Below are 18,378 nucleotides of genomic sequence, written 5' to 3'. Positions count from 1 at the left end.
TCCATGAAAACACTGTTTCTCTCTTTAAAAAGAAACAGGTATTGAAGATTATCCATTATCTGGGAAATAGCAGAACTACGGAAATATTATACTTCAGGGACACAGATTCTCCCCAGTTTCACAAATAGATGTAATGGGTTAAGTTCAATTTTATCCTTTGTCATGTATTTGAAAAATTCCACATAAAATCAGCAAAAAATTATTGAGAAAATAGTTTCAAACAAAGGAATTGCTTTTTTCAAATCAGGAAAAAAATTTACCTTTGCTTTGCCACATCTGACCAGTGTTCCCATAAAGGCAATGTTACTTCTTGACGCAAGATCTCCATTAGTTGCAGCTGGCTGAGGAGCTGTCACCTTAGAACAAGGCGTTGTCTCACCTGTCAAGCTGGACTCATCAATGGAAAGATCCACAGCCTTAGGGAACATAAAGAATCCCAGATTCAAATTTTGTGCTACATTTAACATCTCTAGAGTTCATAACCATCATCACTTCTTCCTCAAATATCCCTTTTCCATTGATTAGCCACATCTTGTATCAAAACCATCACTCTAAAAGACCAGAATCAGCACAATCATATTTTAAAATACAATTAAGTCAACAAAATCTAAGACATGCAAAGTAGAATGCTGTACCATGAGACTAGATTAGCCTAAAATTGAAAATACAACTAGGAAAAATTTGACACTAGCTAAGACTCAATCTTCATCTAGAGAAAACTCAACTTTTCATGACAAAATATTATTTCCTAATTTTGTCAAGTACCTAAAGTTCTGGAAATACGGCTTGGCAGATTAAAACCATCGACGATGACTGAAAGTGATAAATGAATAAAGGGGAAAAATGTTACTTAGAAATCATTTCATCATTTTGGAATCAATTTTCATAAAATCATTCTTGCTATACATGCCATTTATTCCAAATTACAATTTGCAAGACTCAAAAATGTATACAAATGTTTTCATGCAGATCATAACTATCATAATATCTTCCAACTCTGCAACAGGGCTCAATTTTGAAGGCTTCACTCCTGACACAGTATTTACCTACCCAAGCATACAGAAAAAAGAAAAAAAAACAATTTTATGAGTATAGATACATACACACATACATACATACATACATACATACATATATACATACATACATACATACAGACAAGTGAGGGAGAGGACTAGGGCCAAGTAAGTCAGAAATAGTTAAGAGTTAAACAGCTTCTTCTACTGCAGTGCTCTCAAAACCTTCAATACATTAACATGAATCACCTCAACAGGAATACAGATATACAGCAAAGCTTCTGAAAGGAGGACAGCATCACATCCACTACCTCAGAACTTGTTAGAAGAGTCCTTTGCTCCACCTCAAACACAGGGTGGAAAAAGTAAACCTAACAGACAGTATTTACAAGCCCTACAGGTGATTCTGTTGCAAATTTCCATCCATTTTATTCCAGAAGCAATTATTCAAGGGTCCTTAGGATACTCTGTAAGAAACTAGGAATTAGTTCATGACTTTACTGATTTTACAGGCTCATTCATTTACCCAACAAACATTTACTGACTATCAGTGTTAGGCACTGAGAAAGCTCCTGGTAAGAAAACAGGATAAATTACTGCACAGTATCACTGCTATTTTAGGCTGAGTCAGTATTCTCAATCAGGCCTTTCTTAACTCTCAGTTCACACTATGTACCAAGTATTCTAAATTTAAATCTTCTTTTTCTTTTCTTTTGGTGGGGGGTGAAAAGTTATAAATTACATCTTTTCAAATGGTTCATTTCTGAGCATAAAAACCTCAAATAACCTCATGTAAAATGATTATTAAAAATTGGTTCACAGCATCTTCATCTCCTCAACAAAACTGTTTTAATTTGATCAACAACATTCCTACATTCACTTAACAAATATTTATTACTGCTTACAATGTGCCAGGCCCTGTGCTTTATCATACACAGTAGGATAATCAGCAGTGAACGAAACAAAGTTTCTACCCTTGGATATTAATGGGAAAGTGATTTTAAACAAGCACGAGTATATAACATAATGCCAGGTAGGGGGAAAACAACAAACATAATAAAGATAGAGCCACATTTTAGAAGAAAACATTCCCCAAAACCAGGTAATCCTCTGCAGAGCCCTGACAGACCTGAGAGCTCCAAGGCTGGGCCATAATTAGGGAGAGTGGATTTCATGTAAAGGCAACAAAAAGTACAAAGACCTTGGGGACAGGAACATGCTTGGTGTGTTTGTGTGTTAGGCAAACATATAACTGCAAAAATAACAGTTTACATTAGATTGTTAAGTTTTAAAATATTCATCATGAAAATAAATATAACTCCAAAGAGACAAAATTGTGCTAGCATTTCCCAAAAGTTTAGATAATATGACAATGGAATGCATTTTAGTATCAAAATAAGCTTACAAAAATTATTCTTTAAAACACAGATCAATAGTCCTTTAGACTTTAAAGGATTTTGCATTTAACATTAATTGTGTATACAAACACAAACCAGTTAATAAATCTGAGTTCATTACCTTAACGCAACTGAAGATTTAAAAAACACCTGCCATGTTCAAAGGCAAGTGAATTTTTCTTTATTAAAGGAACATATTTATTTGACTTTTCTTTCCAAGTTAACCTTGGAACTATTTAACTTTTCACACTAACACATTTATTAGCAAGGTAAGAGAAAGAAATCTTAAAATGGGCCCTTCTTCAAAGATAATGCCAATACTAAAAATCAGCTGACATTTCATTGCTTACATCTGCTAGGCACTATGCTACATATCTATGCTAAATTATCACATTTAATCCTACTAACAACTCCTATGAGGCAAGTAATTACTATTATTATCTGTTTTACAGGCACTGAAAGGTTAAGTAACTCATCCAACGTTATAGAGGTACAACGCTATGCAGATAAAATTCCAGTGTTGAAAGACTTTAACTCCAGATTCCTCTTAATTATTTAGAGGATCAATCTGCAAATTATTTCTCCTCCCCAATTTTGTAACCACTTATAGAAAAAGAAAGTATAACACATAAAGCAAAGATATGTAAAAAATTATGTATTATCTGAATTACAAGTAAATTTATATAAGGTTCATTTTATTTAGCAAGCTCATCTTTAATGCTTGTTACAACAATCAGAGCTGCACGTAACTTTCCAAGATCTTAATTAGAAAAGAGACCCACTAATATTTAAAAATACTTGTAGAAATTTACAGAATTCCTTCTGTAAGAGAAGTAAAACTCATGTTTTCCCTTTGAAGACTTTTGCTTTAAATGTAAATCTTAAACATGGATAAATACTAACATGAAGTGACTAACAGAGAAGGAATTTTTTTTTTAATCTGTTGTTTTTAAAAAGAGAAAAGCATGATTTCATGGCTCTGTCAGCAACCTAGCTCTTTGGTTTCAGCCTCAGAACAACAATCACTTAAGAGAGCCCTTGTCTGGTGGAACAGACAAGCTGATGTGGAAGAAAAAGGAGCTCAGGACCCTAATTTTTTCCTATATCATTATAAATTTGTAACTAAAACTCAAATGATCATGAAATTTGTCTAAATCTTACAATGTCCCAATCTGCAAAGATTTCAACTATCTGTTGAATACGAATACTTTCTAAGTCACAAGTTATTTTCTCTTAATAGTGATTGCAAGAGTTTTCCTAGGAAGTAGTTTTGAGGGAGTAGAGGGAAAGAAAAGGTGGAATTTAATAAATTAGGCAAGCCTATTACAGTTTAATAAAGTCACAATTTAATTCGTCTGAGAAGAAAGATATTAGAGTCATTATTCATTGCATTCATGAGAGAGGGAAAGGTAGGATAAAGTGAAATCAAAGAATCAGCCAGCCCCATGACACCCAGCCAAAAGTTTAAGTATTAAACCCTCAGAAGACCTGTTAATGAACAAGAAAACTGATTTTCACTTTCATTCTTCTTCAAGCAGTCTGTTGGAGGTGTGAATATGCTATAAAGCAGTTCAAAAATGAGAATATAAATAAGAATCCAGACGACTATATAATCCACAGTCTAAATATTCAACATGTACACAATAAAAATGATTGGAAAATTCACAAGATTATTATTCCCATAAAACACTAGAGAGAAAGAAATCAAATGCCAGTCACAAAGGTTTCCTGAAAGGCAGAAAGTACTTTTAAAAATTCAGGTTAATATGGAACAACTGGCAGCTACAAATAAGTTCTTAAGCTAAAGAATAGTTTGACATACAGTATACTGATAAGGCAATCACCTCTCGAGTCTAGAATTAAAAGGAAATCATTAAAAAGCAGATTAGAAATGGATTTCTCTCCCCAGAAAACAATATTCCAAAATATTCACCTGTAGCTGCCTGATCATGATAAAATTTCTTACTTCTGCTCTCAAAAATTAACATACCTGTTTATGCAAATGAAGAAAAATGTAATTTAAAATCTTCATGTATTTAACTTACTAACACTCAAAGCCAAACCAACCAAGTGTTATGTATTACTGAAAACGATATATGAAATTAATTTTATCCGTGGTAAATGCTTACATAAATTGCTAACTTTCTGATTCGAGTATACAGAAAAAGTTATTCAGAAGATACAGCTGTTTCATCTACATTGAAAATGTTCGGTACAACCACCTTCCTCAATGATCTTAGCTACATCTTCTGAATAACTTGCTGCAGCTTCTCCATCAACATCTGCTGCTTCATCTTGCACTTGTATGTTATAGAGATGGCTTCTTTTCTTAAACCTCATGAACCAATCTCTGCAAGCTTCAAACTTTTCTTTGGCAGCTTCCTCACTTCTCTCGGCCTTCATAGAACTGAAGAGAGTTAGGGTCCTGCTCTGGATTAGGTTTGGTTTAAGGAAATATTGTGGCTGCTTTTATGTTTTATCGAAACCTTTCAAACTTTCTTCATATCCACAATAAGGATGTTTTACTTCTTATCATTTGTGTGTTCACTGGAATAGCACTTTTAATTTCAAGAATTTTTTCTTTGCATTCACAACTTGACTAATTGTTTGAGGCAAGAGGCCTAGCCTTCAGCCTATCTTAGCTTTTGACATGCATTCCTCACTAAGCTTAATCATTTCTAGCTTTTGACTTAAAGTGAAAGACATGCGATTTTTCCTTTCACTTGAACACTTAAGAGGCCACTGTAGGGTTATTAATTGGCTTAATTTCCATATTGCTGTTTCTCAGAGAACAGGAAAGCCCAAGGAGAGGGAAAGAGCAGTCGGGCAGAGCAGCAGTAGAAAACACGCAACATTTACTCATTACATTTATAGTCTTACATGAACATCGCTAATGATGCCCCAAAACAATTTTAACAGTAACAGCAAAGATCACTGATCACAGATCACCATAATAGACATAATATTGAAAAAGTTTGAAATACTGTGAGAATTACCAAAATGTGACACAGAGATACAAAGTAAGCACCATGCTCTTGCAAAAATGGTGCCAACAGACTTGCCTGACACAGGGTTGCCACAAATCTATTAATATATTCTTTTAAATGCATTATCTTTGAAGCATGATAAAATGAGGTATGCCAGTACAATCTCAGAAGGAAAAAAGAGAAGGTGACAGAAAGAATAGCTGAAGATAAAATGGCTGAAAACTTCCCCAACTTGATGAAAGACATAAATCTACACAACCAAGGAGCTCAATGAAATCCAAATATAATAAACTCAAAGACATCCACAATTAAACACATTATAATCAAACCACTGAAAGATAAAGACAGAATCTTGAAAACAACCACAGAAACAACTTATCACATAACAGAATTTTCATTAAGATTAATAATCCTAATCAGAAACGACAGAGGCCAAAAAGAGCAGACATTTACAATATTCAGAAAAAAAAACTGTCAACCAATAATTTTCTATCTGGCAACATTATCTTTTAAAAATGAAGGAGAAATTTTTAAATTCCTAAATAAACAAAAGCTAAAAGAGTTCATCACTAGTCAGACCTGACTCGTAAGAAATGCTAAGAGACAGCCCTTTAGGCTGAAATAAGAAAGTAGAAAGTAAGTCAAAGCCATATGAAGACATAAAGAATTCCAATGAAGCTAACTATGTAGGTAAACATAAAAGTCAGTATTATTGTATATTGAGTTCGTGACTCCTGTGTTTGCTTCCTATGTAATTAAAACTTATAAATGCATAAAATGCTTATAAATCTATATTAATGGGCACAGAATGCATAAAGATGTCATTTGCAAAAATAACAAAGATGAGGGAGGTGTGGGCTGTACGATTTTGTATGCTACTGAAGCAAAGTTGGTATCACTTCAAACTAGATTGTTATCAGATTAGGATGTTCATTGTAATCCACATATAATCACTAAGAAAATAAGTAAACAGTACGCACAGAAAATAATTCGAGGGAATAAAAAAGGTACACCAAAAAAAATCAATCGGAGGGGCATGGAAAAAAAAACAAACACAAAGAAGGGCACAATGGAGAAACTGAGGAACATAAAAAGATAACACAAATAGAAAACAAGTAACAACAGAAGTCCTTTCCCATCAGTAATCACTGTAAGTGTAAATGGATTAAATTCACCAACTATGTGATATAAATCCTTACAATGGAAAATTATCTGGCAGTAAAAAACAATGACATACATGAATGAAGTACCTAAAAACATTACATTAAATGAAAGAGGCCAGACATAAAAGACTACATATTGTATGATTCTACTTATATGAAATGTCCAGAATAGGCACATGTATTTCAGTGGCAAGCAGATTAGTGGCTGCTAGAGGCAGGGAAAATACAGAATGAATGCTAAAAGGTAAGGGTTTTCTTTTGAGAGTGATGAAAATGCTCTATAATTAGACTGTAGTGATGGGTGTACAACTGTGAATATACTGAAAACCACTGAATGATACACCTTAAATGTGTGAATTGGATGATAGCACATTATATCTCAAAAAAGCTGTTTTAGTAATTTTTTTTTAATGTGGTGGATGGACCAGTGCTTTTGGCATGGTCTAAGAGCTGGTTAAGTATGCATAATCTCAGGCCCCACCCTACACCTGCCAAAACAGAGCCCAGCTGATTCCTAGGCACATTAGAAGTTGGAATGCATTGCTCTAGGGCAACTCTGTGTCACAGTGACAAAACAGGCCTGAAAAAATCAAGCGGCTTGCCTAGGCTCACATGGTCAATTCATTTCACGAGCAGACACATATCATTCTTTGAATCACAGTTGTTTGCAAGCTGGTGTCTGCCAATGGAGAGGGCACAAACTGTCTTTTTCACTTCTAAGCCCTGAAGCCTGATACAATGTGCTGTACATGGTTTTCAAATATGTGCTAAATGGCGAAAATGGTTTCATAACAAACTGATTTCCTAAGAAATGGATTACAATTGCCTAAATTAGCTTCATTACCAACATAAGTAAGTTTAAAATATCACTACATGCTTACATTTTATCAAATATTTGAAAACATTCTTTTTTGAAAAAGCATACCAAACCAAATCAGAATTGTAACCTGGGTTTTACCAGAGTATTTTTCATTGAGTAAATGGAACATGTATTTTATTAACTCAGGAAATCAGAATGCTTGACACAGAGTGATTGCTCCAGTAATGGATTTATCCAATGTGGAGGAAGCTGCTTGTTAGCGGGTCTTAACAACAGACTGGGCAAGAATGTGAGCCTCACAGATAGGAACATAATGGCTACATGGGGTTCCAGTCAAGATTATTTCTGACTCCTTCAGGTGGCAGGTAGCTAAAGTATATCTGTGCTGGCTCAATGATGCCCATTATCTTTGGTTTTTACTTCTCCTTAGAACTAGGGAACAGAAAGGAACAAGCCCTGAAAACACCAGAAACTACTCACTGAGCCAAACTGCTATACTATAACAAAGTACAAGGATTCATGAGATTAAAAAATGGCTCACAATATAATGCCCACTGGTGTGTTCTTAAGTTTGAATTCCAGAGCTTAGCCCCAGTTAGACCCTAACTCCTAATAGAACTAACCTTTCCGCCCAGATTAATATGGTCTGATAATCCAGTATCATAAAAACAGCTTAATCTTGGCTGCTAGCCCAAGTGGTAATTCTCTGAAAGAAGTCTGATACATTTAGAAAATCATCAGATCAAAAATAGGTTTAAAAAAATGATGGGGGCCAACTATAAGCACATGAACCACAAAGCAAAGTGTCAATGGACTTATTCAGAACTTCAAATGAAAGAAAATCTTGCTATCATTTCAAGCGATGTATTATTGGGCTTAGAAAGTTATAGCTGAGAGAAGTAAAATATTTTCAAAAGACCAAAAAAAAAAAAAAAACCCACAACCTTTTTCCATCTGACCCTCACGCTGTTTTTTCTTACAAAGAGTTCTTTATCCAAATATTGATATAGACTTTACCTGGAACAACACCAAAAATACACTGTGTTTTCACAAAGGCAAAATGTACTGTTCAATGATAGACTGGAGTAAGAAAATGTGGCACATATACAGCAGGGAATACTACGAAGCCATAAAAAAGGATGAGTTCTTGTCCTTTGTAGGGACATGGATGAAGCTGGAAACCATCATTCTGAGCAATCTATCACAAGGACACAAAACCAAACACCACATGTTCTCACTCATAGGTGGGAATTGAACAATGAGAACACTTGGACACGGGGTCGGAAACATCACACACCGGGGCCTGTCGTGGGGTGGGGGGAGGTGGGAGGGACAGCATTAGGAGATATACCTAATGTAAATGACAAGTTAATGGGTGCAGCACACCAACATGGCACATGTATACATATGTAACAAACCTGCATGTTGTGCACATGAACCCTAAAACAAAGTATAATAATAAAAAATAAATAAATAAAATAAAAATAAAAATAAAATGTACTGTTATCCAGGCATACATACTCAATGAGATTGCTTCATCTAAAGTCATTGTCTGACCAATCCATTGGTTATCATCAAGTAATTGGCCAGTGGTGCCTCTTCTCAACATTAAAAGTTAAAATGAAAACCCTCGGGGGAAAAAAAAACAAATAACATGCCCAAAGCTCAATTCCTCTAAGTTTTACTGTCCTAGCTCCATCAGTGCCTCTCAGGCTCCTGCTGGAAAGGCCACTGCCACCAACCATAGTCCTCCCTCTGTAGCAGTGGATTCAACCAATCACAGGCGGAAAATATTCAAAGAAAGTATAATAAAAAAAATACAACAGTAAAAAAAATACGAACTTTTAAAAATACAGTATAACAACTGTTGACATAGCATTTATATTTTATTAGGAGTTATAAGTAATCTAGAGATGATTTAAAGTATACAGAAAAATGTGCAGAGGTTATATATAAATACTACTCAATTGTATGTAAAGGACTTGAGCATCTTTGGATTTTGCTCTCTGTGGCTCTACTAGGACCGATCCCCAGTGGATACCAAGGGAAAACTATCTCGGCTCAACCACTGGCTTCTGAAAACCTGACACAGTCCAGGGAAAAACTACACAATTCCTTAAGTTATTAATATTAGTCTTTAAAAAGTATAAACAAAATGGCAGTCTCAACCTGTTACAGTCTTAACTATGTATCCCAAAAAGTCACATGCTATAGCTCTACAGTCAATGTTATAGTATTTGGAGATGGGGTCCTGGGAAGTAATTAGGGTTAGATGCGGTCATGAGGCTAGTCCTAATGATGTCATTAGTGGCCGTATAAGAGGAAGAGAGAGAAATTGCTGTCTCCGCCACGTGAGGACTCTGCAAGAAGATAGCCATCTCAAGCTAGCAAGAGTCCTCACCAGAAACCAAACCCTGCCAGACCTTGACCTTGAACTTCCGGCCTCCATAACTGTGAAAAATAAATGGCATGGTATTTTGTTAAAGCAACCCAAGCTAAGACACAACCTATGAAGATAAAAGTTGTACCAGATAAAAGTTGTACAGCAGTCAAGTCACTGAATATGCTAACAAGAAGCTGCTGAGGACCCAGGCAAGTTTACAGTCAAACTCTGAAAGCACTAAAATTTATGACAGTTACAAAATGATGACACTAAAGTTGCAACTGTGGCTTTAGGCCTAGTCTGTAAGAGAACTAACTACATAGCAGAAGTTCACAGACTTGCTTTCTCTAAAGTGAAATCTATGTGCTTTGGAAGAAATTAGTGATATCCCAAAGCTGACTAAGGAGTTTTCTGGTTCCTTTAAACCCTAATGACAGTTTATTTCATACAGTAGTATCAAATGACCAGCTAGCCTTACAAAATTATCCAAAGATCACCACAGCCAAACTGAGCCAACAAAACTCCAATAAGCCAATTTAATTTCAAAAAACTAGCAGCTTCTGTGTCCAGAAGAGAAACTGACTTTATCAGCCTATATCCTAAGTCAGTACATTTAAATTTAGATGCAGGATAAAAGACCCCCAACTCTTTAAGGAAAGTTATTTCAATCTGTAGTCAAAGTAGTTGCAAAAGTCTGTTTGGGGTAGCAAGTAACAGGCAAAACAAATAGGGCAGAATTAAGGTAGAGAGAATAAAAAATGTTCAACTATATACGTAAAAGTGGATTAACTAGAACAAAATCAACCTAACTACAGTACTGCAGAATAAAATGTGCTGATGAAGTGCTTGCAAAGTTAACAAGTAGGGGGAAAACAATAATAACTAATAAATTACTCCACAAGACATATGCTTGTAATTCTTATTAAATTCACAATGTCGGCCGGGAGCGGTGGCTCACGACTGTAATCCCAGCACTTTAGGAGGCTGAGGCAGGTAGATCACCTGAGGTCAGGAGTTCAAAACCAGCCTGGCCAACACAGCCAAACCCCGTCTCTACTAAAAATACTAAAGAATTAGCCAGGTGTGGTGGCAGGCACCTGTAATCTCAGCTATTGGGAGCCTGAGGCAGGAGAATTGCTTGAACCCAGGAGATGGAGACTGCAGTGAGCTGAGATCGCACCACTGCACTCCAGCCTGGGCAACAGAGTGAGACTCCATCTCAAAAACAAAAATAAAAAATTCACAATGTCTTCAATATATATTTGCTGAGTAGATAAAATACATACTAATCCATACTGACAGGTTTTCTTTCCTGTTTACATGTGAACTTTGAAATAATTAACTGTCAAGTCAATTAACCCTTAGTTAAATGAAAACCCTAAAATAGTTTAGCAAGCACTAATGGTGTTTTGAAGTTTCTATCATTATACTTCTCGAACCATGCAAACGAGAAACACCATCTTCTAACTATCCCAATGAGAAGTTCTGCTTCTCAACTGGAAGAGAAGCAGCCCAGAATAAAGAATGGCATAAACTCCATGAATTTAAATTAGGGTGTTCTGGGGGAGGGGGAAGAAAACTTATGCCAAGTGACAAGACTACTTAATCTCTGAGGAAGAATAATTCAAGGTATTGTCATCGGCAAAATATTAGGAACTGAAGGAAAGAAGAGTAGAAAAGAATTAACATTAGAAAGACCTCAAAGAGGAGAAAAAGGATAATGAAGTAAAATTAGTAACACTTGCAATATTATCAATTATTCCTAGTCACCCAATTAAAGCAATCCACTAGCTTTCTAAGGATAAATTTCAAATATCTGGAAAAAAGGCCTCTGCTTAAAGATTAAGCCAAGTTTGTTCTTGTTATATAGTCTGAAAGGTTTTTCAGGCCTTCTACAGCATCTATGAGAACACTCATACTTTTGGCCATAGTATTTAAAGACTGACTGCTCTGTAGGTGTTAACAAACAGCTTAATTCCAATGGTGGATAAGACCTGCATACTAATGGATTTTGAAAGCCTGTTAAACTAGGTGCCTATCTCCATTTTCCAGTTCTTCAATCTATTCTACACACTGTAGCCAGATTAAGGATAACATTATTTAGCAACTGCACAGGAGCCTCAAAAGGTTCTCCTAACCAAAAAAATCTGAAGTTAAGCCTAGTATCCAAGGCCTCTGAAATCTGATTCCATCACACGTTTTCTACCCTTACCATGTCCCAACAGAGTTTCATACACTGGAATGTTCATAGTGATCTGAATGGTGTTGCTTCATTGTCTTCCCCATCTTTGTCCAGTACTACTCTTCAATTATCACTGCCAAAGCCATGTGGTCTGAGGCATATTCTGATCTCATTCAAATCAGGTGGAACCTCTCCCTTCTTTAAATGTCTATATCCTATTCTTTGAACTTCTCTTACTCAATTACTGAGTTCTATTTTACAGTGAGTAATTTGTGTACACATAGTATGTTCCCTAGTCACAAGTATTCTATCATATCATCTTTGTATCTCCCACAGTCCCTAATATGCAGGTTTCTATAAAGATCTGCTGATTCACTAAACAAACACCTCAAAAGATGTTACAGTAGAGACAGATATATTTTAAGGAAAAAAAATTTATATATGTCACATTTTAAAGTAGAATACCAAATGGTTCAAATCAACTATGTGTTAATTCCTTAAAACTAGTAATGTTTATCCTTTAATCTACATCCACGTATTTTCACTTATTACAATCAGATCCCAAATTTACCTCAAACAAGCGTAAGTCAGCAGGAACTCTATCCCCAACAGAAAGGCAAACTGTATCACCTGGAACCAAGTCTCGGGCAAGTGTATGCTCCAATTTTCCTTCACGCACACTGTAACACGAAATAGAAACAACCATGGTTAAAAAAAAAAAAAAAATTCATGCAACTTATCTTAAAAAATTATTTCCAGTATGCTTGTCTGAGGAAAAGGCAAATATAAGAACCAAGAAAAAGACTGTTTCTAAACACTTAAGATGCCAAGATGACAGAAAATCACTTGAAAAACAAATTATTTGTTCAAATGTAAAATGTGCAAATTCAAGCAACCTTTTGAATCACCTGGGTCTGTTTGATTGTGAATCACTATACCCAGAACAGGGCTTAGCACACACTTGCGCATGGACACGTGCATGCGCGCGCGCGCGCGCACACACACACACACACACACACACACACACACACACACACACACAATCTGTTAAATACAGCCGGGCGCGGTGGCTCACGCCCGTAATCCCAACACTTTGGGAGGCCGAGGTGGGCAGATCACGAGGTCAGGAGATTGAGACCATCCTGGCTAACATGGTGAAACCCGTCTCTACTAAAAATACAAAAGATAATCTGGGCGTGGTGGCGGGCACCTGTAGTCCCAGCTACTCAGGAGGCTGAGGCAAGAGAATGGCGTGAACCCAGCAGACGGAGCTTGCAGTGAGCCGAGATTGTGCCACTGCACTCCAGCCTGGGTGACAGAGCCAGACTCCGTCTAAAAAAAAAAAAAAAAAAAAATCTGTTAAATACATCCATGTCTCTAGAATCTCGGATTTTAAAGTTTTCAATGGTACAGTTTTGCTACATTAATGAGACCAGGAACTTTTTGTGTCAGATTAATAGTGTCTTCCTTATGTTCAGACAAAGTGGGGATAACAATATGTACAGTACTAGTCACATTCAACTTCTATTTTTAAAGGGGCAGAAATCCATACCAAAAAAAGGATCATACCAATGGCATTCTGGTGGCACAAGTTTACTCAATTCTTCAAGAGATTTTTCTGAACGATATTCCTATTCAAACAAAAAAAAAAGTAGAATTTAATTTTGTTCCTATGAATATATTCCATTTAGACTTATTAATCTCAATCATTATTTTAAAAGTTCCCCCAATTCTCTTTTCCTTTACTTGTGCTTATATTCTTACCCAGAAAAGCTTGTCCCTTATTTTAAAATGTTAAATGTAGAGATCAATTTTGATAATTAAGTATTCCCAGTTTTACATTTTAATATTCAATGTACAAACCTAAGGTTATTTAGAATAAAAATGAAAACTGACTAGTATGTCCAAAGAGTACATAATTTGAGTCATTAGAAGTTTTAAGTCATTGAGCCTTAAAATTTAGATAATCTTATGTTAAGTGTCTAATGACCACAGAAGTCAAAGATAATTAACTGTAAACAACAATTGCTTTAGGAATTTAAGCCCATGCTAACAGCAATGGTTTATGAAGTAAACCATTAGAACAAACATGGGATAAACAAGGAGTAAGATGTGGCTGGCTCTATACTGACAGACCCAGTTCCCATCAACCTGTGTATCCAAAAAGGAAAATTCTCAGGAGTTCTAACAATGTGATTTCTAGCCTTCTTCCATCCAGATAACAAATAGCTGAGGGTCGGTCAGAAACATCCTTCAACTCACAATACTACTTAGTCCACATTTCCATGAGCAGTCTTGCATCACACATCACTGCTATTTTTGCCTCATGTCTGTAGTAAGCAAAAGAATCTTCTAATCTAAGGTCAAAAGAGGGAGAGGCAAATAGTGGAGGTAGAAGGGTTGGGAATGTTTTGAAATGACTGCAGTGCTAGTACCAGTCAAAATGTCCTATCCATCACAAACTTCAAATAGAAAACACAAGGCTATGTAAGAATAACTTAGAACACAATCAGTCTCTACTTAATCTTAGAGTGACAAATATAAGGAAAATCTACAAATGTAAAAATCATAAGACAACACCCCAAACACATGAAGGATATAAAGGAATTTGGAAGTTTACCCAAAAATTCTGTAATATGCTAGAAAATACCCATCAATCCTAGATCCCAGTAATAAATGACATCGATGCTGCCCAATCTTTACCTATCTCTTCTGGTTTCTTAGCCTCCACTCCCTACAATTATAAAGATACCTCTATATCAAAATGATCATTAAACATACCACCTAAAACCTAATAAATGCCTAAAAGTCATTTTTCAAATTTATTGTAAGGTGACTTCATTATGACTATATAAAACAATTAGCTATTTTTATGGCTGGGAAGAAGTACAGTGGTGTGGGGAATGGGGATTGCAAAGACATACGGAAAAAAGGCAGGACATAAATATAAAAAGGAATATAAAAAGCCCTCTTAAGACACAGGTAATATAGCACAAATAACAAATAATGATAAAGTATTAAGAATTTTTTATACATTTTTGATAAAGAGCTTTTTGATTAAAGCATTATGATAAGTTCAACTGACAGTAAATAGGATCTTTTTGGAGAGGATTTTTACTTGTTTATAGACTATTTTGTTGGTTTCACAGGCATATTTGGTGATGGGTCACGTGTGTAAGAATCAGACCTAGCAATATGAAACTAGGCTTTTTATAAAGTTTTCATCCTTTTGTGAGATTTCTATCAAATGTACCTATCATAAACATATTTAATAGTCTCAGCCATAGCATTTAATGTGTATAACAACACTATCTTGTGTAAAATTCCATATTGACTTATGTTAAAATCACAATTTTGTGGTGTTTTTTGAAAGCATGGGCTTTCTAGTGATCAAAGAGAACAAGGTACTGAGGTCTTCCATACATAGTGATACTACTTGCAGGAATCCTTCTGAAGTAGGGCACTCCACATATCTGACACATTCTTAAAGATGCAAGAAGGTCCAGTTAGTGGTCCAGTGGGTCATACCACTCACTTGGCTGAATGAATAGCTGCCTTGAATAATGCTTAGCCTGAAATGACCTATGCTAGACTAACCAGCTCCACCTGACCATGGGCAACATTTGTCTAAGCAAGATTCCCCTAAAAGCGGAACCCTGATAGTCTACTAACGGAGCTCACAAACCTACTGCAAATGATCTGATTCCAACTAGCTTTCTACACTGGGTTACTACAGAACTAATAACAACTAGGTTAGAGATTACCTTAAGAGGCTGGGATAGTGACAAGAAATACCCACGTAATAAATTGTAGATGTAAGAACAACCATAGTTATTCAAAGTATAGGCTTCAGATTCAAAACAGCACGAACTTCAGGCTTATGCAACAATATTACATTTTTCTCTAAGCTAGAATAATTCTGTTCTTGTTAACCATGTTCTAGCTAAAAAGGAAATCTGATGATATTGTGAAACACTGTTCTAAAATCTACAGAAGTTTCAGATATTTAAATAAACATAAAACTAAGCCTACATTTTTATTTGTCTGCACTTATTAATAGAAATCTTGACAGTATCTCCACATTATTCATAGTAATTTTTTAAAGGGGCTACTTTACATATGTTTTATTTACTGTTTCAATTACTTTGATTCAGATCACAACACCCCTTTTGTGGAGGAATGAGAAATTGTTTTAAAAGGAGGGGAGAGGAGGTCATGCCAACAATGAGTAGAACCATTTTAATTCCTCAAAACAGACTCAAATAAAATAAGGTTAAGCGATAAATTCAGCAAACAAGTGTAGCATTTGGCTAAGAGAATCAGTCACAGAAACCTGTGGAATTTTCTTCAAATGGTACATCATAGATCGACCTTTTAATTCTATACTTTTTTGTTTCATCTAGACTTAGCTCTAGTAGGCATTAAAACATAACAGTGTTATGAAACTATAAACTCTGGTCCAATTTTTTAATTGAAAAAATAAAAAAGTTTACTGCTGGATTTTATTTCTATTACGATGCTTTTTGTTTCCATCTGCTTCAGTTATCCTTAACATCATCAAATAAAAAACTAGATTTTCTTCATCTCACTACCTAAATCAAAGCAGTTCCTTAGTCCCACACCACAAGCTTCCCTGAAGAGCTGTCTATATCTGAAATTACTTGAAAAACAAAGAATAAGTTGTTCTGATGGGCATTACAACCCCCCAATAACGGTAGGTTCTACCACAAGACACCTTGATTTTTAAGCAATTAACATACCATTTTCATGTTGGCAAAATAGAGTACTTACCTGAACAAAGGCAACTGTAACAACGATAAGTATTGCCTAAACGAAAGAAACAGGCTTTTAAATCAGACATTAACTTGAGAAGTATCTGTTAACTGTTTTTTATTTTTCTAACTATCTGCAGTCCCACAATAACAGATTTTAAACACTGAGATCAGCTGGAAAAGAAATCACAACTTTACCTTAAGGCCTGTGGGGAAAGAAGCTAACAGTTTACAGTGGCTTGCCATTACCAGGGCAGCTTCTCTAACTTTTTGACCTCAGGGCCCTTTTATGCTCTCACAAATTAAGGACCAGCTTTTAAGTGGGTTATATATACTGATATTTACCATACTAAATTTTTCAACTAGTCAGTTTTAATTTCTACTTATCAACTCATGTAAAAAAATTTAAACCTCATTACATGCTAACACAAATAACTTTATGAAAAATAAATTTTCCAAAAAAATTGTGAGAAAAATAGCAGTGTTTTAAATTTTTATATTTTAATATATGACTTTCTAGAAAGCTAGTATTCCATTTACTATAACATATTGTTCAGGCTAAAGTGTATGAAGAAAATCCAGCCCCATACAGATACGGTGGAAAAGGGAGGAGCATTTTTTCTTTTTTATTTTTTTTAGGGAGGAGTTTTTTTTTTTTTTTTTGAGACGGAGTCTTGCTCTATTGCCCAGGCTGGTGTGCAGGGGTGCGATCTCAGCTCACTGCAAGCTCCGCCTCTGGGGTTCACGCCATTCTCCTGCCTCAGCCTCCCGAGTAGCTGGGACTACAGGTGCCCACCACCACGCCCAGCTAATTTTTTTTTCTATTTTTAGTAGAGACGTGGTTTCACCATGTTAGCCAGGATGGTCTCAATCTCCTGACCTCATGATCCACCCGCCTCAGCTTCCCAAAGTGCTGGGATTACAGGCATGAGCCCCCATGCCCAGCCTAGGGAGGAGTATTTTAACAGCTTTTTCAGATGATTGTGGATATTATTCTTAGCTACTACACCAAAACTCAAGTGCTAGTTACTTAAAGGTAATCTGCAATGTAGAATATAAAACTGTATCAATGCACCTTTCATAATCTATTATATCGAAATCCATTGACCTATCTTGCATTTGAATGGATCTTTTACCATTTCAGATTTTGTAATGTCACGCATTGGTCTTCTGGGAAATATTGGTTCACTTGGTTATTCACATCTTCCCCAAGATTGCCCAAATCTTCCCCAAAGTTACCACATTTCGTAACAATTTTTTTTTTTTTTTAAAAAACACACATTTGTTGAAATCACTACTGATCTAATTGGAATAAAGTCTTAAATACTGGGATGCTATCCAGCCCATAAGAGTGCATACAAATTTTCCAAAACCCTAATTATTGCTTGAAAACCTGAATTTTATCATTAGCAACAAATTCTGCCAGTTGCCTTTCCTTGGTCTGATTCGCTCATTTAATTCACTTTCAAAAATAAGAATCTGCTGGTTACCCAAGTCCTAACACCCATAGTTTGTCTATGAGTCAGTCTTTCAAGTACAAGGCTAGTTTGCCTCACAATCATCACCCTTCCTTGAGACAACCATTGTATTTCAATATACAAAAGAGTTTCATGCATACTTCCCATTTCATTACATAAATTATTATGAAGGTATGTACT

At 35.6% G+C, this 18,378-nt stretch overlaps 1 protein-coding gene across 7 annotated transcripts in view; it reads right to left on the bottom strand.

Moving 5' to 3' along the window:
• Nucleotides 1-18,378, bottom strand: part of ATP2C1 (ATPase secretory pathway Ca2+ transporting 1) — a 161,207-nt gene that overhangs the window by 62,398 nt on the left and 80,431 nt on the right. For all 7 annotated transcript variants that reach the window (XM_019023678.4, XM_019023680.4, XM_019023687.4 and 4 more), the window contains 4 exons: nt 16,740-16,775; nt 13,518-13,579; nt 12,520-12,628; nt 261-416 (listed from right to left, as the gene is read on the bottom strand). In XM_019023678.4, the coding sequence (XP_018879223.3) occupies nt 261-416; nt 12,520-12,628; nt 13,518-13,579; nt 16,740-16,775 (363 nt within the window). The remainder of the gene's footprint in view (nt 1-260; nt 417-12,519; nt 12,629-13,517; nt 13,580-16,739; nt 16,776-18,378) is intronic.

This window comes from Gorilla gorilla, chromosome 2 (assembly GCF_029281585.2).
Source record: "Gorilla gorilla gorilla isolate KB3781 chromosome 2, NHGRI_mGorGor1-v2.1_pri, whole genome shotgun sequence".
Taxonomy (NCBI): Eukaryota; Metazoa; Chordata; class Mammalia; order Primates; family Hominidae; genus Gorilla; species Gorilla gorilla.
The sequence above is the reverse complement of the archived record's forward strand: the minus strand, read 5'-3'. Positions and strand labels throughout refer to the sequence as shown.